General features: G+C 34.9%; 1 protein-coding gene across 1 annotated transcript; it reads right to left on the reverse strand.

Moving 5' to 3' along the window:
* Positions 1-200: 200 nt before the first annotated feature.
* On the reverse strand, positions 201-2,774 carry LOC140967446 (9-cis-epoxycarotenoid dioxygenase NCED1, chloroplastic-like). Its single transcript, XM_073427971.1, has one exon. It carries the CDS (start codon positions 2,411-2,413, stop codon positions 575-577), a length of 1,839 nt encoding a protein of 612 aa, XP_073284072.1. The 5' UTR covers positions 2,414-2,774; the 3' UTR covers positions 201-574.
* Positions 2,775-10,140: the final 7,366 nt, after the last annotated feature.

Consider the following 10,140-nt stretch of genomic DNA (forward strand, 5'->3'; position numbering starts at 1 on the left):
TTAAAAATATTTACCAACCAACTTGAGGGGGAGTTTTAAGTTTATATATTTCATATTTTCCAACCTGTAAATAGGAGTAGGTAGAATTGTATAAAAACAAGTTTCTTCCCTCTTTCTCTGAATGACGAAATAGAAGAATGAATTTTCTCTCTGTTGACTTCTAATAGTATAGGAGAAAACTGAAGTAATTGAGAAGGAATGTAAAAAGGTCAGCCCTTGATAATGTACAAGATTACAGAGAAAGATTCTTTGTAAATACAGGACATGTGTGACTATAATAATAACTCCATTCCATCTGATTTAAACATAGTGTGTGAGAGAATGAGCAGAAACCAGCTGAGCTTCCATGCTTCTACCTACACCGAAAAGCTACAAGCTGGCCCTCCAAAAACCCCTTAACAAGAAATATATTTTTCACAAAAAGAGAAACGTCAAAATTCATCACACGCTCCATATAGTGAGAAGGAGGGTTCTTTCCTAAAAGAGTGGAGAAACTCCGGGGAAGTGAATTTATAAATTGCCTTCCCTCTGGCAATTGTCCACTGCAAAAACTGAGAAAGAGAAGTGAAAAAGATCAGGCCTGATTTGCCAAGTCTTTTGCGTTGATGAAGGTACCGTGAAACCCATATGGAACTCTTGATGGAAGTTTAACTGAGGCCTCCAATTTCAGTGTCATCGCATTGATTATCTGCAGCTTTGATCTCCCGGCCTTCTCGTCGTGCACGAAGGCCAGGATATAGCCATCATCTTCTGCTTCAGAATTGGGATCTGTGGGAAGAAAAAGAGGCTCGCCGCCGAATTTTTCGTCCCCGTAAATGAATTTTTTGACTTCCCCGGTGAAGAAGTCTACTTTAGCAAACCCGGAAACCTTAGGCCATGGCTCTGCAATGGCTAGATACGCGTAACGGGTTTTCCTTCCGAGCTTGTTTCTGTTCACCATTCCTGCTTCTAGATTCACCTGATCTTCTTCTGACATGATGGGCCTCCTTGTTGATTGGCCAGTCTTCAAATTGAGCCGGATTTCGGATAAAACACTCTGTAATTTCTCGTCACATTCGTTGAAAATGGAGTCAGCGGGAGTCATACAGGACCCGATTATGACGATTTCGTCTGTTTCAGGCTCTTCCCATGCATTCCAGAGATGGAAGCAGAAGCAATCAGGCACTTCCACCCACTTCATCTTGGAAGAATCTTTCGCATACTTATCTAATACACCGAACCTGGAAACTTTGTCCTTGTCATACACCACCGGAGAACCCCCTCTGATCATTTCGGACATCTTGAACACCACTTGCTGATCCGGCACGATCACGAAATTCTCAGTGATTGCAAAATCATGCATCATTGTCGGTCCAGAAACCGGGATTTCAACATCCTCTGATTTCTCGCCGTCTTTTGAAAACCTGAAGTACTTCAAATACGGCTTCTGAATCACATCATAGCTCAGACCAAACATCTCACCAGAAACAGGGTCGAGCTTGGGGTGAGCAATCATGGTGGACTTCAGCTGACCATCGAAATCGTATCTTTCCACAGTTTTGAGGTCACCGTCTGAAGTCACGTGCACATGATAGGGCAAATCATCTTCAGACATGGCCAATAAACGGTTGTTGAAATATACCAATCCAGCGTTTGCAACGCCCATGCCTTGGCTATGATCAACCAGCTTAAACATCCCACGAGCATAGAAAAGCAGCAATCTTGCAATACCTGAATGGCCGTGTAACTCGCCAATGGCCTTTGGGAAAATAGGGCGGCCCAAATCCCGTTCTTGGATTAGCCGCTGAGTCTCAGTAAATCGGCAGGTGTAGCTAGCAGTCCCGTCAGCAAATTGAACACCGTGAATCATACCATCACCGTCGAAAAAGTGATGGCCGGCGAGTGGCTCAAACAGAGGATTGGCACCGTTTCTGACGTACATGCCTTGAATGGAATCCGGTATTTTCCCGGTAACCGGAATCCGGTGTTTAACCGGCTGTTCAGGCACCGGAGAGAAGTTCCCGGCGATCTGGACTACAGGGTCTGCTGTTTTAGGGAAAGGATGTTCCAGCTCACGTGCAGTCAGCGCGCTCTCCACAGCATCCAAAGCCGTTGCCGCAGCTTTCTGAATGAAGTTCCACTTCGGCTTCGATGGAAACGAAGACGAAATCGCTTTTCTGATATTGGTTTCTTGGGTTGTGAAGGTGGGTATCGAAGGTGTTTGATATTTTGTTGTTTTTGTGTACTCCTTCGGAAAGAGGAGTTCTGGAACTTGGAGCGAGCATTTTATGTTGGTGCTGCTTTGTTTAGGTAGGAATCCATTGGGCTGACTGAATGATACCCACTTTGTACAAGAGCCCATATCACTTATGAGTGGAGTAGGCAATTTGGGCTTGACCCAAGAACTTGTAGCTGCAGTACTTGAAGTGGCCATACCCTCCTCCCTATTTTGGCACTGAAGAAGTGGCTGAGAAGGAAATTTGTAAGCGTTTTTAGTGCGTGTTTCGGTGTTCTTGGGTTTTGGAATAAGGCAAAGCAGAGAGAAGGAAGAATGGAAAGTGAGAGAGAGAGAGAGTGTGTGTGTGTGTGAGTGTGAGTTTGTGGTGAGAGAGGAAGTGAGCTATATAGAGCCGAAGTGGGGGATGGAGGTCCTATTGTAACATGCAAGAGAAGCCCACGTGTAAGTTATGTGAAAAGCCAACTCCGTTGGGTCGTTAATAAATGAACACCCGCAAATCTCTTCCCGATTTACTTATTCTTCACTATTTCCTCATTGTCTATTAATTTTTATTTTGTTGGAACTTAAAATTGTGGGGAACTGAGATTAAGGTTGTTAGCTTAATTGTTGGACCAAAAAATTAATTTGATACTAGAAAAAAACATAGGTTCGTGGAAGAGTCTCTTCTCCAATATGAAGTGGGGTAGATGAGATCCTACTTATGTGAGCACTACCATCACTTCATTTCAACGGATAAGATCTTGTCACATATACAATTTTAAAAAAATGGGTCTTATATATGCGTAGACAAATATTGGACATCCATCCTATCACAATTGGATTTATGGAAACTGATTGGTTCGTTCTATATTTAATACGTGGCATTCCAACTTATTAGCCTTTAACCCAAATATAGGTTTCTTAAAAACAAGAAAATAAGTCACATCGAGTGCCCTTTTTATCTGGTTACCGGTTGAAAGCAATTGTTTCTTTTCGTTTCCTATCCTTTCCTTTCATATCTCACATTTTCAATATTGTCATTTAGCATATAGTTTGCTAATTTTTTTAGGAAAAAGAAACTCTAGTTCTTGAATATTGTGTATGCATTGAATCATTCCTAGAAAATTAGGATTGGGGATAATATAGAACGTCAATAATTCATCAGACTAAAAAAGTGTGAATGGAAAAGGGATAAGAAACAATATGTATTACCTAGTCAAAATTGTTTAACAACCGCAATCCAATTATTGATTATTTTCTATTTAATACATCGAGTAGGTCTCTTGTGAGACGGTCTCACGAATCTTTATCTGTGAGACGGATCAACCCTACCAAGTATTTGAGTAGATTTGATTTCAAATTCACATGTAAATTGATTCAAAAGTAGAATGAAGAATTTGAAATCCCGTGATTAGCTGAGTAATTTTTATGTTTCAATTTCAAATTCATTTATAACACTACTTACCTAATATACTCTCCAATGGTCCAAAAGTTATATCATGTCGTATTCATTTTTTTTGGTAGTGTTTGAAATATGAATTCATATCATGTGTGTTTGATTTTTTTAAAAAAAATGTTATGGATGTTCGTTTTTAAAATTAAATAATATAATATATTAAACTCGATTGTGATATATATATTTATTGGTATAAAGACTTAATTGTTTTGGAACGGACGAAATCTCGCATGCATATTGCTTTCAAAAAAAAATTAGAACAATAGCGGTCATTTGGATTAATCCCAATATCAATCAACTAACTAAAAACACTTACCATCTTTAAGACGAATGAATTTTGACAATAACACAATAGTTTGCAAACGACGTTATTCATTGTATTAGACGTACTTAACAAATCATATACGACCAGCTCAGTCGAAAAATTGTTTTATATAAAAGACGATAATAAATGAAACGATTAATATACAGGGAGTGACCACTTTTTTTTTTTAATTTAGAAAAAGACATTATAATCTTCAAGATGACCCATTGTGGCCGGATAATCACATGGAGGCACGAGGATTGAAGGTTGCAAATGTGAGGCAGGTTGATATTTGGGCAACAGGGAGGGAGTTCGGGTCGGGTCAATTTATTTATATATGAATTTGTAAAATAATAATAAAGACAACATGAAATTTTTTTTTTTTGACAGCTGAAATCTTGTAATTTATTAAGAAGAAGATAGATCTACAATTACAAATTTAATCAACTATAAAAAAAAACCCTTTTCAATTTGGAGTGGACCACCCCTCAATTAATTGATTATATGATCGTGAGACATGCATTCCCAATGGAATATAATGATGAATATTCAACGGAAACTAATTGGATAATTTATATTGTCACAATCTTAACTTTCCGGCTTAACTTTTTGATTGATCTTGCGATTTCATATCATAACCTTGATATCCAGCTCCTCTTCTTTTTCTTTTTTTTCTTTTTTTTTTTAAAAAATTGTTTCATTTATGGGCCGAATGTATTAATTTTTTATTTTTAAAAAAATGTAAATACACATACCCGCATAACTAGAGACAGAAGTTGTATAATTGATTTATTCGTAAACCAGATTAATGTGGCAAAAAAAAGAATATAGAATAATTGCTGACAAATTCTATCCACTAATCTTTTTAGGGACCCATCCATGGATACAAGACATGAACCGACAAAACCTCTCGAGCCCTTACACGTGGAAACACCAATTTTAAATGCATCCCCCCTTAATCTTAGAAATCATCTCAATTGAGTATCCAACTAAACAAAAAGGAGAGAGAAAAAAAATTTGTGAGACGTAAATTTTGTGAAACAGATTTTTTATTTTGATATTATTTTTTATGTTATAAGTATTATTTATTATTGTAAATATGGACAGATTTGACCCTTCTCACGAATAAAGATCCATAAGAATCCGTGAGAACGTCTCGCAAGAGATCTGCTAATTACGGATTCTAGAACCAGTTCCAGACAAAGATTACTAAGAATTAGTTAAACCCCGAATATCTTTCAACTCGTGTGCCAATATTACACGAGGGGAAAACAAATTTGGGATATTTATTTCAAACCATTGGATGAAGATAGAAGATCATACTGTACTAAATGAGATTAAGGATTACTTTCCGGGCAATTTCAACTCATGGGACCATCCAAACTAAGATATTATAAATTAATAAACATCGGATATTTCATTTTCATTAGTACATGTTTTTTTCCCCGAAAATTAAACCCTATGCTCTATTGTAACGGTGGGTCATATTAATTCACTTTTGAATAAAACAGTAGAATTGGGCAGTGTTTATATAGTTAGCATGACACGTTACAGCTTCAAATCCAATGGCAAGAAATTCAATGCAAAAAGGTTACCAATAATGCAATATGAGTGCTGAAAACGCGAATTTGTGCGTGGCATGTAAGTACGAATCCACTTGGGAGAATACTCCGTAGTGCCACTTGGAGCTCCACTGCTAATTAAAGTTTCAAACTACAAAATAATGTTATAGAAGTGGACCATACATTGTAAGGATGTTTTAACATGAACCTCAACTCATACTCATATATTATTATTGGTTATAGGTCTTATGTTGGTCTAATATGAGTCGTAGCTCATGTTTGTGCTCATGCATATCAATCATAAAATATCTTGAACGTGAAAATTGGTTTCATTCGCCTTCCTCAACACTTGAACCTAGGATCTACATGTTCAAGTACCTAGAATGGTATAGAAGTGGACCAATTGACCATAAATTATTACAGAAAATATGAAGCTGAGCCCTGAAATTTATATTTGTATTTTTTTTGTTTAGCTAATACATCATTTTTCTGCGTATAATCATTATTAACTGGCACTAAATATGAGTAAATACTTCAGCTTCTAAATGGCCAAAAAAGGGGGTAATTAAGAAGAGAGAATCGATCAACTGTTGTAAATTGTAATGCAAAAAAAAAAAAAATTTATTTTCATTTCTAATGATAAATATATTATAACCGCTTGAATTGTTACTTTTAAATTGTTGATTTTAAATACAATCGAGATGTGTGTCATTTGAAATTTATTAATAAAAAAAACATCGTCGAATCAAATCAGTTAATCTAAATACAATTTAAAATTACCAAGTATTCCTGTTTAGTTAGACTCCCATGATACATTCCAAAATAATTTATGGAACACGACCGTAGCAGAAAATCTTACCTTGAAGTGCGAAGAGAAATGGAAGGAAAAAATCCCTCCGCACTAGGGCTTTGAGGGCCAAAAGTTGGGCCGAAAGCATGTCTTTTCGTTGTCGAACTTTTGTCTAGGAGCCCACTAAAGGTTTTACTGGCCCACATTTATTGGACTTAAGCTGTCTACTATCGACACGTAGTATTTGACCACTGTTACTTCTCGGTTGCCACTTTTTAGTGTGAACCATGAATGGATAATAATTCAGAAAAGGCAATTAATTTTAAATGTCCTCTTTTCCCGGCTATCAATTATTTTTTTATATTACAATGAGATGAGTGATTTTGCTATTAACGCAAGATCTAAATCAGCTTCACATAATTATGTCTGTCTCGTATTGAAAAATATTTATATCATTGCGTATTTCTAATCGACAAACAAAATCAAAAAGACAAAAACTATTGAATAGCGATCGAAAATCTAATTTTGTCACACTGAGATGCCTCGGACTTGGGTATGAAAAAAAGTAAGTGCGGTTCATGAGCTGCCAAAAGTACACCGATTTTTAAGATCTATTGTTCCGCTGCTAACCACACTATATAGTGATGGGATAAGGCAAATTAACAAATAGTGAATCGAGTGAAGGTCAGACGGGCGATCATCTCTTTAGGCCAAGAAAATTTTAGATTTATGGATTGTTTCTGATAAAATTTAGATATTTTTGTTCCCTCTTTTTATTTTATTCTTTGACACATCGTTATTAAGTTAATCTTTGCGGGTAACAACTTTTTGTCAGCGGTAGTAAAATTACTTTGTTGTTCTAAATATTATTTTGGGTAACATATTTTTGTATGAAAACAAAAATTAAATGAATTGTGTATATAATATATATATATATATATATGAATTAAAATTTATTTTAATTCCATTAACTAAATTTATCTTAACAACTAAAATAAATGCACCATAAAAGTTATTTGGATGATCAATTCACTATTGTATCAATCGAACACCTTTTTGTTGTTAGTTTTATATATAAATTTCAAATACATTTACGATGAATTTTATACTCAAACAGAACACAATACAATGTAATATGATCAACTGTTCAAACGAAGAAAGCGCGGGATTAGATGATGAAGATGTCCTATATCACAAGTTTGGTTTATTGTATAATTATCCAAGCACAAATTAAAGCAAGGTTATAAGAAATCGTCGTGTTTTGATTCGATTTGAGTTTGATATTTTTAAAAAAAAATTATATGTTCCACTTGGCCTCTTTAACTAGTAAGATGTGCTTATATAAACTCCTGAAGAATGACAAACTTTGACTACTCCTATTTATTTCTATTGGAGCAAAATGTAAGGGTCCAATTAATCCAACGATAACATAAAGGGTTAGGAGTAGTTCTTTTGTGAGACGATTTCACGAATCTTTATGTGTGAGACGAGTCAACCCTACCGATATTCACAATAAAAAATAATACTCTTAGTATAAAAAATAATACTTTTTCATGGATGACCCAAACAAGAGATCTGTCTCACAAAATACGATCCGTGAGACCGTCTCACATGAAATTTTTGCCAATAGTTAGATATGAATTCCAATCATTCATGTGATATAAAGGCGCGTAACCCCTTGATTAAAACGTGTTAATTGACCCTTCACCCATACACTTATCACCTTGTTTCTTTGGTTGGTTGATTGGACATTACCACTTTCTACATAATTCTAACCATTGCCATTTTTTTAACATTGATATATAGTGAAAGTTGCATTATGGATTGATTCGAAGATAAAAATTTCAAATCTTAATCTATTGTTTGTTTGTCAAAATTCATTTGACGACGATGAATTTAAATATCAGCTAGTTATATTTTGAGTAATTGGAGTGAATTTCAGATTCAATAAAAATGAGAAATGCCTTACTTTTGAATGCAGTTTGAACTTTTGATTAATGTAATTAGAAATAATCAATTAAGTTTACGACGAAACCTAGAAATCGATCACTGGTCCAATTTGAACACCTCTACATGATAGACCTCAACATAAAGCTGAAGAGCAGCAAGTAAGTGAATTCAGTAGTTCTTCATATCAAATTATTGACTCTAGAATTATATTAAATAGAGAAGACAAAATTATTTTAAGTCTAACAATTAAGTACGAGCGATGAGAACATGTCTCGATATGTAGTCATTTCAAATCTCCCACAAATCCAAATCCATCCATCCAAACCCTCATGACAAGCAATTATTTTTTATATATGATAATATATGAGAATATATTTAATTTTTATTTATAGCAACATTTTCATGAAATATATTTGTAATACTTCGAAATCACTAGTTTTTATTGTTAGTTCATTAAATAAACATTGAATCAGATTAGGCCAATACTAAAATGATGAAGTCATTTTACTCTATATTTGTTCTTTAATCCAATGTCTTAATTTTAGTTAATTTATCATTTATTTGAAGCAAATTTTATTTCTAAAAAAATATTTAGAAAGAACACTGATTTGAAAGTTAAAAAAAAGGAAAAAAGGAAAAAAAATCTAATATAATTATAAATAATTTATGAAACTACCAAAAATCACTTGTCCCCTTGAAAAATATATTTACTTATCAAGATTTACAGAAGTATTGGATCGATGCGCGAGTAAAAGAGTATCACGTCAATTTCTCAAGCCCGGTTCATTTTCTGATACGAATGATTGCGTGAGTGGTGTGTATTCGAGCCCTAGGAAGATTACCAACCAAACCGGCCGTGACCGCAGGCTCGTGTTTTCCAGTGGGAAAAATCAGTTTTGCTTCGTTTTTTTGGAGTTTTCAACTCCATTACAGATCCTTGGTTCGAGTTTTTCAGGCTACTAATTGTTAGTAATTTTGCCCACTCGATTTACCTTCAATTTGGGAGTTTTGAATCTCGATTCCAGCTTGTATTGGGCAACTGAACCTACTGTTGTTAACATCATCTATCGGTATGGTAGTCAAGACTTCTCTTTTTGATGTACAATATTGTGAACGATTGGCTAATCGCACGTTTTAACATCTTTTGATTTATCGTCTGAAGCATCAGAAGATTGTGTATATTTTTTGCCTTTTATTTTGAGCTCTTTTATAAACCATGACTTTATGAGAAGATAATATAATGCCTTATTCCTTCCAAAAAAAAAAAATCCAATATTTGCCGAATATAATTTTATCTTGTGACCGAATGCCCTTTATTTAACCTACTGGCTTTGACTTGCTTGATGTTGACGGTTTACTTACCTTTTGGGATCCATGACCGTGATGTGAAAATTCACAGTCCTGTAACGTTATTTTTTCCTCCAGAATACATCGGTACCTGGACACTTTCTTTCTCTAGGCCCCATCTTGTTTAAAACAAAGTCATCACAGAAAAGCTTCAAGCTCATATGATTTCATTTATGTAATATAATCTATGATATTGATGTAATATAAATAAATATTAATCAAGCCAATGGGAAAGCGTTGTGCTTCGTTTTTCTGTTGAACTTCAGCTCCAGTAATATTTTGCTTGTCTAAATGTTGGGTAATTTCTTCCTACTTTTTTCCAATTTTAATTTTTCAGTTCCTCTCGTTTCGTCAATACATGATATTTTGAGAGTAGTAATTTCAGATTTTGTTGGTTCGCTTCACGGGATCTGATTGACTATGCAAAAAGTCGTTCTTTGAATGGGGTTCGGTTAAAGTTTTGTTCTTTGGGCAAAATTCGCAGTTTTATCAGGTTATATGATGATGTGTTTGCTGGGGCAAGCTGCATATGAA

Source organism: Primulina huaijiensis, unplaced genomic scaffold (genome assembly GCF_012295235.1).
Source record: "Primulina huaijiensis isolate GDHJ02 unplaced genomic scaffold, ASM1229523v2 scaffold25037, whole genome shotgun sequence".
Taxonomy (NCBI): domain Eukaryota; kingdom Viridiplantae; phylum Streptophyta; class Magnoliopsida; order Lamiales; family Gesneriaceae; genus Primulina; species Primulina huaijiensis.

Excerpts from the sequence above, each read along its gene's own strand:
- LOC140967446 (XM_073427971.1), bottom strand. The coding sequence starts at position 2,413 with ATGGCCACTTCAAGTACTGCAGCTACAAGTTCTTGGGTCAAGCCCAAA.